Raw genomic sequence first — 17500 nt, 5'->3', positions numbered from 1 at the left:
ACTTTTAAGCAAGATATAGAAGCTTGTTTTGAGTCAATAATTCCTAAATAGTAAAAAAAAAGTATTGTTTTACTTATAACATGTGGAAAATGTCTTGTTTTCAGCAAAATAATTTCCAGTGGAAGTAGACTTTTATCAAAATTATTACTTTAAAACTCGTAATTATGACTTTGCAAGTCATAATTATTACTTTAAAACTCAATTATGACTAAATCTCATAATTATGATTCAAAAACTCAAAGTTACGACTTTAAATTCAAGTCATAATTTATGACTTTAAAACTCAAAATTATGAATGCAAAACCTGTAATTGGACTGTTGTTTATCTTTCATGGCAGAGATGGGCTTCCATAGACCAGACCACCCTGTGCCTCATGTTTACCATGTCCACTGCATTTCTTGTGACAAAAGGAACTTTTTATTGCTTTGCTTGAGCATTTAAACTCTTTCTGCTCCATTTGCACATATATGATGTGACTGCTGAAGGCCATTGCTTCCACTCAGTGGTAATTAACAGTAGGAAACTGAAAATTGAAAAACTCTGCCTAACTTTTCTTCTCCTTCACAGTCATGTGCTGCTTTGTGTCGGCCTGTCATTTGAAATCCTGATAAAAGACGCCACAGTTTGAGGTTTTAAAATGACAAAATGGAGTATAAAAGTTTTTGCAAGGCAGAGTAAAAACAAAAAACAAAGTGTGGTAAATACCACAAATGTTTTTGTAGCGTTACTTCAGCTGCTACTTAAAGATGAGAGCTCAAAGCTGTGAAAGTTTCACCTCTTTTCAGGGAAATTTCATCAGATTTCTGATAGACTAAGGTAAGCAGTAAAACAGTTTGAGCTGAAAATCTCACATAAACTACATGCGAATAAATCATACACTAAAAACACACTAATCTACATCCCATTCAGCATCAGATGTGATTTAATTGAAAGGAAATACCGCCCCCTGCTGGACCAAACATTAGACTCTGGATTCTGGACCAAAGAAGCTAAACTGCATTACTGGTTTCAGATATATTTTTTAAGTTTTTAAGTTTCTGCATGAATGCAAAGCATCATTTAACAGGTTAAACTGGCAGTTATCAGATCAATGCTGCTGAAAATGAATTTCTTTTATGGTAAACAGAAACACAAAGTCACTTTTAGTGTTTTTTTCTACTGAACACAACTTAAACCAGTGTGGATGACATTTGACCTACCAGTTTGGCAGACTTGGACGACTCCAGGATCTCTGCAGAGATAAAACAAAGAAACAAAGACACATACTCAACTATCGTTATCATGCAACTCTGCTTCACAAGTTGTAAAGTTTAGAGACATCCTGTCATAAAGGCTATAAAGTCAATACAAAATGTTATCTTTTAAACAGATTGTGACCACATTACACTGCACTGTCATCTCCAGATATAACACTTCTATTAAACTTCCCGTATACTGAGGTTTTCCCTTTTTTAAGCTTTAGCAATGGATCTGTTAAGAAACACTTTTGAAACATTGTTTTTAAAAACATTGTTTTTAAAAACATTGCAGAAAGCTGTTTTCATACTTCTATTTATTAAGATTAGTTTTATAAAATATTTATTAGAAAGCCATAATTTGTTTCTTCTGATCATTTTGAAAATATGAAACACTCAAGAAGGACAAGTACTGTGTGATGTGCTGTTTTTTCTTCATACCTAACCCACGGTGGCCTGCAGGTGTAAACGAAACAAAAAAGCACAAACGCACAAAAAAGATCAAATGCAACAGAAAAATGCTGCAAACAAAAGATGATGCAATCACAGAAAAAATGTTGCATCAAAAGGAAATGAAAGTAAAAGGCAAAATGGCGCTTACAGTAAAAACAACAGCAACAATGCTGCAAACTCAACCCACAAAAAGCTCCAGACCACTAGGGGGAGTCGGCCACCAAAATAAGTGACCAGACCCTCTGTGAAGACGGGATGTCATTAGAGGATGAAAAGGTGCATTATTGTTCACGTCTGTTTCCAATGTGCATTCTTTTACAATATTACAGAACAGCAGCTTACTGACGTAAGTAATATTACCTACTCCAGACTACCCCTAGTGGCCCGGAGGACACCTGTGTGCCGGCATGAGTTTGCAGCGTTTTATGCTTGTTGCTGTTTTTGCTATTTTGCTTAATGTTTTTGTTTTTTAGCTTTAATTGTTTTGACTTTGTGAAGCACTTTGTAGTCTATGTGTGTGGGAAAGATGAAACAACAATAACATTTTAGTTATGTTTATAATTAGTAATTTTTTTCTCTTTTGCTTCCATTTCCTGTTGTTGCAGAATTTTGCCTGCAGTTGCAGCATCTTTCTTTTGATTTTTTTTTCTGTTGATTGTTGGGCGTGGGGTTTTCTATTTTCTGTTATTGAAGCATTTTTCCTTTGCATGTTTTTTAGTTTGCATGTTTTTTTCTTTTCGAGTGGTTTTAGAGTTTCAAGCAGTGTCAAATTTAAGGGCATATTTGCCATTTGCATCCATCGGCCACCTTACCAACCAGGCTCTGGAAACACTGAAAACAAATTCTGCGTACGTGTTCGACGTGGAGCGCTCACCTCGTTTGGGGACCCTGCCAGTGGTTGGCTCGGGGGTATCCGGAGAGGTGTCGGCGCCGTCATCAACCAGCTGGATCTGAAACAGAGAGACAGAGAGCAGGAAGCAGTCAGTCATGTCTGTAAAAAAAACACGTCACAGACTTCCACCATCAGCCTGCTTTACAACGAGGCGGACGGATCCAACACCCTCATCAACCTCATGTTTCACCGATACAAAACAACAGAAGACTTTTTATAATTAATGAAAGGGCTTTAAAATATTTAGCTCAATTGTTAACTACAGGATGGGCTCTGAAAACACGTTGGAAATTGGCAGTCATAAAGAGATAAAGACAAACCAAACACATCTGCATTTTTTAATCGGAGCCTTGCATTATTGTGTGATGACAGGAAGACACATGTAAAACACGCTGAGCCACGCATACCGATAAACTTGTGTTCAAGGCGAAGAAGAAGACCTGAATGTGTCAAACAGCCGAGCTGCCTGGACCGTGGAGTTACATTTAAACCACTTTGTATTGTTCGTTTACATTTCAGGCATTGAAGTTTCAGCTGCTTTAGCTTCGAAAGAAAGCAGAAGATACAGATGTTGGCGATGGAGATGTGATCAACCTCAATAAATTGAATGTTGAAAATTTCGATGAACTCCGATCCAGAACAGCACGGCATTTTGGGAGATGTAGGCAGAGGAAAGGCTTTAGCCGCTCAACGTCTCACAGCCAGCTAAACAAGGTTGGCAGCAGCAGTTTCAGATTTCGCCAGCTTTCCTCAAAAATAAAAAGCAACGGCACTGAGTGAAAACTGTGGAAAAAGGAGGAGCAGTCATGCCACCAGTCTGGCTGTATTTCAGATATTTAAAACAAATTACTAATCAATAATTATTGATACAGACAAGTTTTAAAATGGAAAAAAGAGACTAACATTCACATTCTGGAGTGGCTTTAGCTTTAAACCTATTAAAAATATCAGCGGTGCTTAAACATGGGGTCAAAATGCAAAAAAACGGCTTATTTAAATATTATTTAGCAATTTTGACAAGTAGAGTGGTTGAATATAGAGCAAGGGTTATGACAGGACTTTATTAATGTGTGTGTTTTTTCTGCTACATTGCAGAAAATACCTCTACTGAAATACCCCACGTATCAGTGGAGGTGTATGTATATATTTGAGCCTTTTACATAAACTTTAGATATAAAATATGTCATAAAAACAAACCTGCAGCAATGGAGAACAGGGTCTTACTGCAGAGGGAAATGTTCCCACCCACAGTAAGAGCCTGAAACTAAACCTAAACCATCCAAACATAGGAGCTGTAGGTGGGAAGGAACAGCCCTGCTCCGGGTCACCGGTGAATTTCTGCGGCACATCTTCCATATATTTTCAACTCCACACAAAAATGCTTCGAAGAGCGGTTTTGTTTTTCTGGATTACCTGTGACTGCCTGACGAAAATGCCGTAGTTCTCCTGGCAGGTGAAGTAGCGCTTGCCCTGCACCGTGCCGTCGTTCTTGCCCTTGGGTTCGTCCAGGATGACGCCCACCCACTTCCCGGAGGCGAACAGTGTGTTCCCGATGTAGGCCACCGTGCCGCGCTGCCCCTTGCCAATCACCTCCACCAGGGAGCCCACCTTGACGGGCCGCCCGCCCCCGTCCGAGCTCATCCTGCTGCTGCCGCTGCTGGTGGTCTGGGTGGGACAGGGGACAAGAACTACGGTTAGCTCACCTAAACGCAACATGGATGGTGACTGAAAACAACTTACAACGTCCTTTTATGCTCCAAAATGTTCACAAATTCAGTTTTTTTCCTGACTTTTCAGCTTTCTGCTCACATTGGTTCTGAATATAATCTATTTCTATTACTTCCAGCTGTTTTCTCTTGTCCTTTTAGGCTGTGCTGTCAAATTTACATCCCTGATTATGAATAAGTGTAAAAAAAATTTAATAAAAGCTTTTGAAAATGGAGTGATTCTGCTTTGATTTTTTTTTTAGAACACTAAAAATAGATCATGTGCTGCAGCAAAGACAGCAGATAAAAGCTGGTATTAAAAATACAATGAGAAGAAATACACTTATAGTTCATTCAAATATAAAGTAAACCAGGGCTGCAACTAACGAGCTATCAATTCATCTATTTCTCAGGTTATTGTAAAAAAAAAAAAAGAAAAAAAAAAAGACTTGGCACATTCTACAGACTTTTCATTTTGCAACTTTAAAAAATGTTTTATATATTAGAAATGCAATAAAAGATGCTAATAAACAGACATTTTATTCCTTTTTTAAAAATTTTTTTGCCTAAATTGTTATATCATAGCATTCCTCTAGTGAATTCGAACCAAGTGAAGCTAAAACTATGCTGCTTGAGATTTGAGCAAGGATCCAGCAATAAAATACAACAGCAATTTTTTAAGATATCTTAAAATTTTAAATATGTTTACACATTTCTGTACAATAAATGACCACTGTTGATACATGCGGTATATGGTTAGGCTTGGTCAAATCTGAGAGGAGAGACAGAAAAAAATACATAAATAAACTGATGTGAAAATTTGGGCCGAAATTAATATTGCTGTTATAGCCAATATTTACAAATATACGTATATTCCCCTACAATGTTGACAAAGTGAAAAATTGACCACTTCTTCTCTGTTTCAGTTAAACACGTCACAATCCGGTGCTTAACTACCATCACTGTCACACAAGCAAATAAATATCAGATCAATACTGATATGCTGATGCCGATATATCGTGCATCAATAGCAAAATGTTATACTTTTACTTTAACCCCCTGGAAAAAAAAAAGTCAAACAACATCCTCGTCCTGATCCTGCTTTTTTTTAAGGAAAGGAAAAATCCTGCTGGCACTTCTTAATGCAGAGCTTGTACATGGAGAGAAAAACACATATTGAACCAAACCTATCTTTGCTTTCACTAATTTTATAACGTAATAATGCTGCAAAACCCAATTAACAGTGCAATGTCCAAGAACTGATGGTGAGTCAGCAGAACGGCACACACAGGAGAAGATTTTATTACTCTCTAAAGGAACATGACCGGTCTCTCCTTGAGCTTACTGTAAACACACACCGTCCGTGTAGCCCGTTTGATTTAAAGATTAAACAGCTAGAAAACCTACATATGAAGCAACTCATAACAAACAGCAGCAGCATAAAGGTCAGTCAAAAAAAACAAGACTAATTTGTCCAATCCATTACAGAGATTCTATAGGCTAACCCTCCTGAAACTTCTTTTAGTGTTTGATCACATCTTATACATCATTTATCAAGTCACTCATTCTCAAGTATCGTAAAACTATATGCTGTTTAGATAAAGCCTCTTTCTGATCAAAAGGGGCCTTTCCAAAACTTACACAGGCTGAAAAATCAAGCTAACATTCAGAGCAGTAACATGCTAATAGTTAGCAGTGATATGTTAACTATATTTCCAAGCTACATTGGCCATTAGCAGCAACACACTGTTCTTGCTAATACCAACAGCAGCAACAACATGCTAGCCGATATAGCTAGCATGTCAGCAGCTAGCCTTATTGTCCATTAACAGCTGTGGCTAATGGCTGATGTAGCTAGCTGCTGTTGCTGCTAATGGCCGATAAAGCTAGCAAATGGCTGATATGGTCATGCAGTGCTCTAATCACCTGGAAGTGAAGAGGGAAATAAAACAGAAAACTTGACATTGCCATCTCAAAATGGTAAATTGAAAAGAGAAAGAATAAATTTTAATGATAGAAATTAGTCTAGTAAAATCACTTTAAGGCCTCAGATGGAAACAAACTTCTGGATGATAAATGGTCTCAGAAATTATTGCAGTAAACAATACATACGCTCTTAAAACAACAATATTAGGTAATATTGCAGTAATGGCAAAATAATGCAAGAACACATTCTCAAATATCAATAAACTTCTCATGACGATTTAACACTGAAACGGGAAGACATTTTCAAATATCCAAACTAAATTAAAAAAAAACAACAGAAACAACAAATAAAATTAATTATGAAGTCTCTGTAAATAAAATTGTCCTTCAAAGCCTAAGGCCAGTTGGGATCAAAGCACCAGACTGAAGACTTTTATCGTCCAGTTTTTGGTAGAAACAGAGAGAAAGGAGAAAAACGATAAATCATGCAAGTGGAAATTATCGAGCTCCTTTTAATAATGCGATCGATTGATTTACTGTTTATTGGAATAGGCCTATTCACTGTAACTAGAACCACAAAGAGGAAGTAGTTAGAAAAGTATTTGTCAAACTATTTTAACCCATCGAAAGGCTAAAAAAAGGGAAAAAATTTGTCGAGCTTAAGTTTGGGGTAGCTGTGGGGATGAAGAAAAAGCAAGTTTAGAGTCAGCACTGCAATTCCATTTTTACTGATGCGGTGCAGCCCTATAATCTCAGATATGCACTGCATCAACTGCTTACATAAAAGCAAGCATTACTAAACCATAAGCTAGTAAATAATTTAAAATCAGCATACAAATGCATATTTGAACTGGTTATATCCCATAAAAAAGACTCCAGATCACAGTTAAGAACTTGGAGATCTACATCAGAAAGTTTCGGTTCTTAACAATAAAGAATGAAAAATGATACACAATACAAGGCGCCATTTTTAAAGGTTCATATGGAATACCTTGAGGATATTTGTGCTTAAAAAGTGTTAATTTAAGTTGACAGTAATAAGTAGTTCTATAGTTTCGGCCCGACAGCCACGTGTTGGAGGAAGAGCACCTGAACAGGCACTGTTGAATTATTTAGTGCCACTATACTCTTACAATGCAACCTCACACTGAGAGCAAGCGTCAAATAAAATTAGAAAAACAAAACTTCTACATGAATTGTCTGCAATGTCCATGTGACCATTTCATTACAATACACAGAATTTATTTATTTATTTTAGAAAAAACTGTATTTAAAACAAAAAAAAAAAACTAATTTCTACTAGGACTTGTCCTTATCCCATATGCGTATCGGAAATTGTTCCGATATCAGCCAAAAAACGAGTACTGGATTATATTGGCCTCCACTAAATATCTTAGATGGAAGCACTCCGATCCAGGATTCAGTCTGCTCCAGGATTTAATCTTACCCTGCATTTCTGTCGCTAGCATCCCGCTTGCACACCCACTAGTTAGAGAGGCAGCATTACATGTTTTCCAGGCTCAAAGTATCGATTTATAGCATAATCAACTAATTCTGTTACTTTGAGTTGTTATAAAAAATGCTGTATACATCAAACATGATGTTTAAAAAATTCTACTTCCTAATTTAATGCCTTGAAATTGCACCTCTGTCTCTTTAAGAAATGCCTGCTCTTTCTGGAACTCCGCCTTCAGGAAGTCATCACAGCATCGCTCCTCTATTAACCCCTTAAAAATGTTTTTACCAGCGCTGGACTGAGAAGTAGCTCCTATAATGAGCTCAGCAGATGCTCAGCTCCACCGGGTGTTTGCTAATTGTTGCTGGCTAGTCTGAAGGAGCTGAGAGGCGGAGTCCAGGGACAGAGCTGCTCTGTGAGGTGGAAGCTCTGAGGAGGAGCTGCATCTCAGAGGCGGAGCAAGGTCCACCCAGGCATTTTGCCAGCTGATTGGTTGCCATGGAGATTCAAGAATTTCTCAAACATGCATGAAAGAATCAAGGCAACACTCCAGGTATGTTTTTGATTAGGGAATAACACTACAACATGATGAAAAGCTCAAAAAAGTTGATTTTACATACTACTGCCCTATAATGGCTCAGTTGTTCTCATACATATTGTGGTTTGAGTAATATCACTAGACCCAACATTTTCTAACACTCCACACTACAAAATAAGTAACAAAGGTTTGTTTGATTTATGCTGATATCGCATCAGTCCGATATCTGTATCATATCGGAAGTGAAAAAGTTGTATCGGGACACCCCTGATATCTACTCTGCTTTCCGATCTGAAGGATGTAAAGATAGCTTACTTTTTTCTTTTTTTTTTTTTAGGAAATTTCTGAGTTGAAGCACTGATGTCATCCCTCCTTGTGACAGGGAAGCCAGCCTGATTCAGAGACGGATGACCGACAGGAAGTCTCCCAGGAATCTTGGATTTTGTGGTTTGTTGTTTTTTTTATTTTTTTTTAAATCTGAACTGATAATTTTTTTTTAAATCTTTTAACCCAAATAAATGCCTATGTCATATACAGACAGAGAGGTGAGTCATAACAAAAGCAACAATGTTGAACCCCGGAGGGGCGTCTGAGCCAAACAAAGAGGCGACAACTGATGCTGGAGAGGAGAGCGGCACGGCTGAAACGGATTAGAAGCCCCCCGATCTGCTGAAAGCAGGAGATGACACAGTGAAAACAGACAACTTCAATATTCAGCCACGCACTCACCCGGGTGTATGTGCTCCTTCTGGTCTGTGACATGTTTACCGGTCGCTGAGTGTCACCCCCACAAAAACTGCCTGTCTTCACTGAAGGAGTGGGATATTAAATTAAGGAGAGCATCGGCTAGACGGGAGGTGGTGGTAGTAGTGGGGAGAGAGAGAGGAGGGGGATTCAGATTCAGATTCAGAGATGCTGCTGGAGCATCTCTCCCTCTCTCTCTCTCTTTTCTGTTCTGTCTTCTCGCAAGGATCCCACCTTCTCTCACCGCATCCCAGGAAGCAGGAAGTTTCCGAGCCGATCCAGCCCTCAGATGATTTAAATGGCCGAGCCAAGAAAACGGGAGCAGAAAAAAAAAAGAAAAGAAGAAGATCTCAAAGCAGCCACGCTTGGTTCGGCTGTGAATGCATCAGCTGAGCGGCTTGCACTGCACTGTGTCAGTGTCTGCACTGGCTTCTGCAGGAGGGAGGGCGGCATAGGCCCCGACACCGTCGCTGGGTCCTAAAGCCTGCACGTTTGACGTTTAAAAAAACTAAAAATAAAATGATTTATATTCATAATTTTGTCAGATTACGACCTTAAACCATGTGTGTTTTTTGTTTTGTTCTTGCAAGGAAATAGTTTTTAAAAAATTGCCTGTTTTTTGGGGAATTTGTAAACAAAATCTGAAAAGTGTGGTGTGTATTTATTTTCAGCCCCCTCTAATCTTATTATCCTAAATAAAATCCAGTGTAACTATTTAGGAGTAACCGGATTAGTAAACAGAGTATTTAATCTCAGCAGAATTAAACTACACAATTGCAAAAAACAAACAAAAAAACACTTAAATATTGAGTCATATCCAAAATTGACTTTTTTTTTACACTTTACATTGTGTAATAATGTTATTCCCTAACCAAAAAACACACTGGGAATGTTGCTTTGATTCAGTCAAGTATGTTGAGAAATCCTTGAATCTCCCATGGCAACCATTCAAAGGTGAATAAACACCTCCTAATATAAGAAAATGAAAATAAAAATGACTCTGCTCCTGCAGGCTAGCAGTAGCAGCAATTAACAAACGCTGAGCTCATTTTCTCAGTTAATTCCAGTTAAGGTAAAGAACAGAGTAGAGTGTATTTTTTACTTTTTATATAAATCATAGTTATTTCAATACGTGGCGCACTGAAGAAGCTTATTTCAAATAGGAGCGATTTTTAGAGCAACATTTGTTTGTGGCGCTATGAATTAATTATGTGTCACAGTTACCTAAAAGATAAGTAATATATACGGTAGGGGTTTTTTTTTAATCGTTTTTAGAGTAATCACAATAGTACTAAAAAATAGAGACATTACATTCATGCTAGCATAAAACAGATCAATTAAGCACTTACTACTAGGACATTTAGCAAAGTTATGGCTGTCCAACAAAAGTAAATCCTCAATGCAGGGGAAAAAATGCATCATATCTCTGTTCTCCCTGCATTGCACTCTTAAACAAACCACTGCTAAAATTCTATTTCCTTTCTTTGCTAGCGTAAGCAACAAAAAAAATAAAATAAAAAAATCAATAACTAGCCTGAAAATACAGAGTTTAAAAACTGGCAGCAGACATTTCTGAGCTTGTAAACCAGTTTATCTTGGTCTGATTCTGTTTCAGTGTGCACTGAGCACCCAGGTGATGCTTTGTATCGTTGCTCACTGCAAGCAGATTTCATTCAGACCAAGCCTGGTGATATTGTGGCCCATCACAGAGCCAGGATTAACTCCCTTTTATAAGCAAACCCAAAGGCTGGAGCTTTTTTTTTTTTTAACTCAATTGTGTGCTTTGTTGTCATCTTTTTTTTGCTGTGGAAGCGAATGCTGTAAGCTAACCGCTAAGTGTTAGCCACTGAGAACCATTAGGAAAGGGAAAAAAAAGTGCATACTGACTAAAAAAGGCTTAGTGTTGGATTCTACGTCAACGGGGTATTCAGGGACACCAAGCAAACCCCTGCAGTCTCTTTGCACCCCTTTTATGCAAAATGGCAAAAGGCAGAACCAAAACATAAGGGGTGGGGGAAACGCTCCAGCTCTGCAGGAAGCGGGGAGGAGGACGCGTCCTCATCTCCCACAGTGGGAGACGGTCGGTGGACAGCTTAAGGCAAAGATCTGCCTCCTTACGGGAGATGAGGGCAGAGAAAGAGAAAAAAAAAAGACAGCTCTGCAAAACTCCACGTCTCACCTCCACCAAGCCTGACGAGCAGGAACAGAGGTGACTTTAAGGAGAAACATTATGACCAGTCCGTCTGCTGGCCGGCCGGGAACACATGAGCAGCAACCGTCAAGGTAAAAATGAAGAAAACTAGAATAATGAGCCTTATCTGAATAATAGGACATTTGTATGTGTGAAACAATTTTTATTTTACAGAAAAAAAGAAGAAGAAAAAAAAAACAGCAGCAGCAGCTTTAAACAGACTGCTGGCTGATTTCGTCGCTATGACGACGTGTCTGTGCTCAAGACTGATGGCAACGATGGACTTAACTTTGAAAAAGGGATTTGTTTTGCAAAATATCTGAACATCAGTGACAAACGTTCAGCTTGAAATTTTCCACATTTTGTCACATTATAACCACAAACATAAATATATAAATCACTGGAATTTTAATGAAAGACCAACACAGAGTGCATACAATTGCAAAGTAGGAAGAAAATTATACATGATTTTTTTGAACAAATAAAATGAAAAGTTTGGCGTAAAATTTTCTTTCTACTTCACAATTTTTTTTACCACTTTGTGTTGGTCTTTCACAATAAAATGTTTGTGGTTGTAATGTGACAAAATATGGAAATGTTCGAGGGGTGTGAATACTTTTTCAAGCTGATGTAGATGCCAAAATGTGAAAAGTTACAAGAGAGTGTCAGAAGTAAGGAAGTGAGTAAAATATGGATCTACAGCAAATATTGCTATATTGTAATAAGAATTTGACCATTTTCTAGTATAGTGCAATGCTCATCTCATGCACTCTCTTGTAGCCGGTGCGATGCGTTTAGGGTCTCTGTGCTGCTGGATGATGAACCGACTCACCACAGTTTCTGTTTGTGGTGAAGAGAAGCATCCCCACAGGATGACGCTGCCGCCACCATGTTTTGGGGTATCATGTCGGGTTAGTATTTTTTGCATGGAGGACAAAAATATTAGACTGATCTGACCAGTCCAACATATTTACATTCTCTATTGAAACCTGTAAGTGGGACTTACTTCTTCTTCCAAACAAAGATGTTCATTTTGATTTATTTTGAGGATAATTCAACAGTTTTACTGCAGTCATTTTGGACTAGAATTTAAACAGAAAAAAAGTCATTTCTTTAAAAACAGCTAATGTTAGAAATGTATTCTCAAAAAAGGCTGATTTTTATTCTCTCTTTTTACAATTTCATTCATTTTCAATCATTCATTTTGCTTTTTAACTCCTTTTATAGGTAATTTATCAAGGTTATCTCACAAGTATTTTGTCCAAGTGCTTGATTTATTAAATTTGAATTTGTGTTACACGTTGTTTATATTGTATTCATTAGAATACAACTTAAACAAGAAAAGTAGGTCATCTGTTGGTAATACTGCCAGAGTATATACCTTAGTTCTTTCTGATTTGGAGTGCAGCGCCATCTAAAAACCTTTTAGTAGCCGCACAGTCTTTAATTGCTGTAATTAAAGCTGTGACTTAATGCCATCTAGTGTATTTCGGTGAAACCTTACATCAAACTGGTGATTTTTGAGTGGCTCCATACAAGTGAGGAGTTAAACAGCAAAATGTAAATAAATAATGTTAAGTAGATTCAATAGTCGATGTTATTTCTGATTAAATCCAACCATGGGTGTGGAAGCATATTGACAACATGTTCAAACTCAATATTAACAGTACTGAACCAGGAAACTTGTTAGATTTGATATCAAATCGAATAAATGAAATTAAAGGGCAATTACGCTGAATTATTCAGATGCCTGTTTTCAGACGCGTTAAATTCAAAAACCTATTGAGTCGTTACGTGTGTTTACCTTTTTAACTAGCAACTACAATTAAAATATTTGCACATTTACATATTAAAATGGACATAAAACCGCGTAGCTTTATCAGCGTTCATCGCTGCTGTCAGCTGTCAGTGAGGCACTCCCTGAGCAGCTGCTAGCAGCTGAAGCTGTTAGCATGCACCGGCTGACTCGCTGAAATAAAACCTGTTTAACTTCACTTGTAACGTTATTTTATTATCATGTATAAATTATTGTTTTGTTTAGATATTTTACACCGACGCGTCAACACTCAGAGTGACAGCTGCTCGCTGAGTCTTACCCACTTGTGTCAAAAATCCGGCTTCGCTTCAGCTCCGCGTCCCTGAAGAGCTACATCCATCCGTGGTTGTCTGACCGGACGGATCCGTCCTGCGGCGTCCGAGTTGATGTCTGACTCGGCCGGCCTCAGAGGAGCAGAGGAGCCCGGTGACATGTTCAACACCAAAACTCGGTGTTGGCCATTTAAGCAAAAAATATAAACACAGACAATATTTTATGTAATATTTTGACATATTGTCACCTTCCTAATTTTTAATTTTATTTTTTTTGGCTAAAGGTAATTTTGAAAAACAAAGAAAAATAAATAAATCACTTCGAAAATGACTTATTTTAAGGGGATTATATGGTACTTACTTTCAATATTTCAAGTTGCCTTATTATTCTCTCTGCTACTTTTATCCCACTTAAATCTTTCAGATTATCAGAGATTTTAATACTAGACAAAAAATAAATAAATAAAAGTGAACAAAAAGTCATTTTTCACATTAAATATTTTCTCATGGAACAAAAGCTATCCAAAGCAACCTGGTCACCTGGAGACTAAACCTGTGTTTAGTTATTAAACTAGTTTTAGTTACTAGGTTTAATTGGTTTTTTTCTATATCTGGCAGTAATTCCTAAGTTGCGGTGAAGGAATTGTATTTTCGTCTCTATGCAGAATTATTTTAATTTAGCCACATGAAAATTTTTCAAGCACAAACAGACCGTTATTACACCACATCTCAATCTAATTCAAATCTGAACTTTGACTAGGCCATTTCAAACCAATTATTTTGCTTTTATGAGCAAATGAACAGTACGTCCCCTAAATGAGTTTGAGTTTATGGCCATGAAGATGGCCAGTCAGTTTCTTGGTTTCATCAGTGACAGCATGACTTCCAGGTCAGCCCCAGGCCATAACAATACCACCGTTGATATGACGTCCTTTCTCTGAAATAAAACGCCCAGTCGGTCTTGGCAGATGGCTGTTCACACTGAGCCAGGTTCTGGTTCTGCTGCATTTTTCTTCTCGTTTCCTTAGATAATTTTTTTTAACAATAAACTTAACTTGACTGTATTGCTTGACAACTAGGATCAATTTGAATGTTTGTAACTGACTCAGAATCTATCGGTATTACTGGACTAAATTAACTTCTTGGTTTTGACATTTGCTATCACTATCAGTAATTTGAATTAAATTGAATATTTCTGGTTAACTATTGTAAAGTCCTCTCATACCTTCACCTTCTGAAAGGTGAAGTCAAATTTATCAAAAATAAAACACTGTGACAAAGCTTCTTCTGCAAATCTGTACCATTCATTTTACTGAAAATGGCTTTTTGTCATGGTGTGTGGTTGTTGGTGGTGGTGAGAGAGACGCCGGGAATCCCAGGTAGTCATGATAAGAGATAATTTAATGATGAACCAGGAGGGACAACAGAAAATCACTGGCAGCACAGGAACAGACACAGACGTGAGACACGACGACGATCCGACAAAGAACACTGACAACAGGTGGGACTAAATACACTGGGATGGGAATCACAGGAACGACACACAGCTGGGATCAATCGAGACAGACTCAGGGGAAAACAGGACTAGACAGACAGAAACTACACAGATCCTAACACTTTTAATCATCGCTCAAACATTAATCAAACCATAATCCTGATTATTCTTATTTTAACATGGATTTAGGCATCCAACTCAATCTACATTTGTCCTTTTTCATCCTTAACTACTTCATTAATAGGTAATATCAAGATTAGAAGTAGCAAAATCGGAACTAGGTTTGCTGATGTGTAAAATACACCTGCTCAAGAGAAGAAAACAAACCCCTTACATTTACATAAAGAACAAAGTACATAAGAAGTTTTTATATCTGGGCACAACAGAGATTTAATGAAAGATTAACGAGAGCACAGCTTGGATTACCTAAAAATGTCTGAAACGGTTGTAAAGAAACTAAGCAGTTAGGAAATAAATAATAAAATAATTATAAGAGTCAGTCAGCATACACCCATTAACTTCCTCTTAGATATTATCATACAATGGCATAGGTGTCCCGATAAAGCTTTTTCACTTATGATATCGATATTGATTTGAGAACTGGCCGATACCGATATTGACCAGATATGATATCAGAACGTATCAGCCATACTTTTATTACTTATTTTGTCGTGTGGAATGGTAGAAAATGCTTGATCAAGTGATAGTATTCAAAAGAACAATAGTCAACAAATGACCAGTTTATTATTACCCAATAGTCTGCTGCGGGGTGGAAGCGCTGCTGAACAGAAATCCTGGGCCAGATTAAATCCTGGAGCGCAGAGCTTCTATCAGCAGATATAATACGATACTTTTTTGGCTGATCTCGGACCAATACCAAAATCAGATCGAAACACAGTTTAAACAATAGTATACTTAAAATGTTCTAATAAAGACCAATAGTGATTTACTGATCCCTGTAGTGTGTTTGTTTTACAGTAGTGGTATGCAAACAGTTTGCTTTGCATGTGACGTCCCTTGATAGCTGGAGAATAACTGAACGGTACCATCAACCCAAAAATGTTGCTGTTTCAGTCCCTTTCTTTATCTGTCTGTAAATCAAGTCTGTACTCAAACAGCGTGAAGTTCAGGATTTTAGCCGTAAGTTCTGGAATGACAAACTCTCTTATCTTCGTGTAACCCATGTGTTCGTACAGTTTCTGAGCATCAGTCTGCACAATGGACGTGTAAAGGATGACGGCGGGGAAACCTCTCTCTCGAGTGAAATCCGCCACCGTCTGACACAGAGCCTTGGCAATGCCCATCCCCCGGTGACTGCGGCGCACCGACATGCGCTTCAGCTCCAAGAACCCGGGTGCTGTCTCAGCAGGGAGACACCCCACAGTCCCGACCACCCGACCGTCGCTTTCGGCCACCCAGAAGCACGAATTATTCTTCCGCAGGTAGGTCCTGCCGATGTTGTCGAGGTCCTTCCTGAGGGTAGTCTCTATGTATTTGTTGAACATGTAGACGACCATCTGTCGGACCGCGGCCAGGACGAGCGTGATGGCCAGTACGGGCAGCAGGAAGGACTTGGAGCTGGTAATGAGGGCACAGAACGTGATCATGAGGAACATCTGGGTCAGCGGCTGTTTCAGGACGTGGGTGAAGGACGAAGGCACGTGTTCGCTCATCCCCAAGGTGAAGAGCTCCTTGACGACCTCAGCGTCCTCATCCTCGTACTTTCTAATTTGAATGTTGGCCATGGCTCTGCTGGTCAGTGAAATTAATGAAATGGGGAAAGAAAGGTGAAAATGTGAAGAGATTGTGAATAACCTTTATGCTGCAAACTATTTGATTAAAAACACAAACATTTTCTCAAGATAATGTCTACGCCTTCTTTTAAAGTTGAGTTCAGATCTCTGGGTCATACTGCAATGTATCTAATTAAGCTGCATTTCCATTAACCATAAAGCTGTATAAATTGAAATTACAAAATAATAATAATAATAATAATAATAATAATAATAATAATAATAACAACAACTTAATGGAAAAATTTATATTTTTATACAAGTTTTTTGAATATATCGAAATGGACGCATTTCGCAAAACTGCCATGAAAACACTTATTTCGTGACACAGGAGTCAGGCAATCAACAGCCGGATGTTTCTCCTGGCAAAAACAACAAAAAAGACAACAGAAAGTAGCAGTAGGAGGTTGATTGTTCGTTTGTTGTTTTTGTGCAGAGCCTTCACATCATCCCATATTCCTAAAAAGTTGTGTGTCATTCGAACTTGTTGAATCCATCCATCTGTATCGTCGACCACAATTTCCCCAAAACGCAGCGGAGTAGCTGTTCCCAAGTAGGCGGGGCTTGGCGTTCAATGCCTGAATAAAATGCTGACGTCTCCTCTGATGGAAGTATAAATATATTTCATGTAGCATCCGTCTGACATGACTTTTAATGAGTTATTTCATGAACAAGCTTGTTCATGTGTGATTCTAATTTGCAAAATTGTGAGTGTTTTTTTTTTTTCTTTTTTGAGAAGAGCAGAATATAGAAATTTGCGAACAATTGTAATGGAAACAGCTTACGGGGGAGATGTCGTTTGAAAAACTAATATAAAATAGAGCATAACTGAACTGGAAGGAAAATTACAAAGTTTTCAAACCTTTTAACAAATAAAACAATTTGGCATTTGTATTTAGTCCCCCTTGAACACTTTATTCCAAGTTTGTCCTTTTGGCAAACCTCAAATGAGACTAAACTGAAAGCTTCAGTCTGCCTGTCA

The 17500-nt window shown here is 38.0% G+C and overlaps 2 protein-coding genes and 1 long non-coding RNA gene across 13 annotated transcripts in view; 1 reads left to right on the top strand and 2 right to left on the bottom strand.

Moving 5' to 3' along the window:
* The window catches only part of dctn1b (dynactin 1b), a 43605-nt gene extending 30130 nt beyond the window's left edge, over window positions 1-13475 (bottom strand). For 5 of the 10 annotated variants that reach the window (XM_015039925.1, XM_015039926.1, XM_015039927.1 and 2 more), the window contains exons 1-4: window positions 8937-9366; window positions 3995-4246; window positions 2564-2639; window positions 1201-1232 (exon numbers count right to left, since the gene is read on the bottom strand). In XM_015039925.1, the coding sequence (XP_014895411.1) occupies window positions 1201-1232; window positions 2564-2639; window positions 3995-4246; window positions 8937-8969 (393 nt within the window). In that variant the 5' untranslated portion in view covers window positions 8970-9366. Of the gene's footprint in view, window positions 1-1200; window positions 1233-2563; window positions 2640-3994; window positions 4247-8936; window positions 9368-13238 lie in introns of those variants that run through there. The other 5 variants (XM_015039922.1, XM_015039923.1, XM_015039924.1 and 2 more) reach the window with 3 other exon arrangements.
* Window positions 11724-16009, top strand: LOC106952058 (uncharacterized). The gene is made up of 3 exons (XR_001425909.1): window positions 11724-11821; window positions 11923-12053; window positions 15922-16009. It is a non-coding gene; the product is annotated as an uncharacterized LOC106952058 (long non-coding RNA).
* LOC106952056 (probable N-acetyltransferase camello) overlaps window positions 14878-17500 on the bottom strand; it is an 8290-nt gene continuing 5667 nt past the window's right edge. The window contains exon 2 of one of the 2 annotated variants that reach the window (XM_015039934.1): window positions 14878-16477. In XM_015039934.1, the coding sequence (XP_014895420.1) occupies window positions 15796-16470 (675 nt within the window). In that variant the 5' untranslated portion in view covers window positions 16471-16477 and the 3' untranslated portion in view covers window positions 14878-15795. The remainder of the gene's footprint in view (window positions 16478-17500) is intronic. The other variant, XM_015039933.1, reaches the window with a different exon arrangement.

The sequence above is a fragment of the Poecilia latipinna genome, unplaced genomic scaffold, assembly GCF_001443285.1.
Source record: "Poecilia latipinna isolate Pla-1442-1.1 unplaced genomic scaffold, P_latipinna-1.0 Scaffold489, whole genome shotgun sequence".
In the NCBI taxonomy this organism is placed as follows: domain Eukaryota; kingdom Metazoa; phylum Chordata; class Actinopteri; order Cyprinodontiformes; family Poeciliidae; genus Poecilia; species Poecilia latipinna.
Note: the sequence above shows the minus strand (reverse complement) of the source record. Positions and strands in the feature narration are given on the sequence as shown.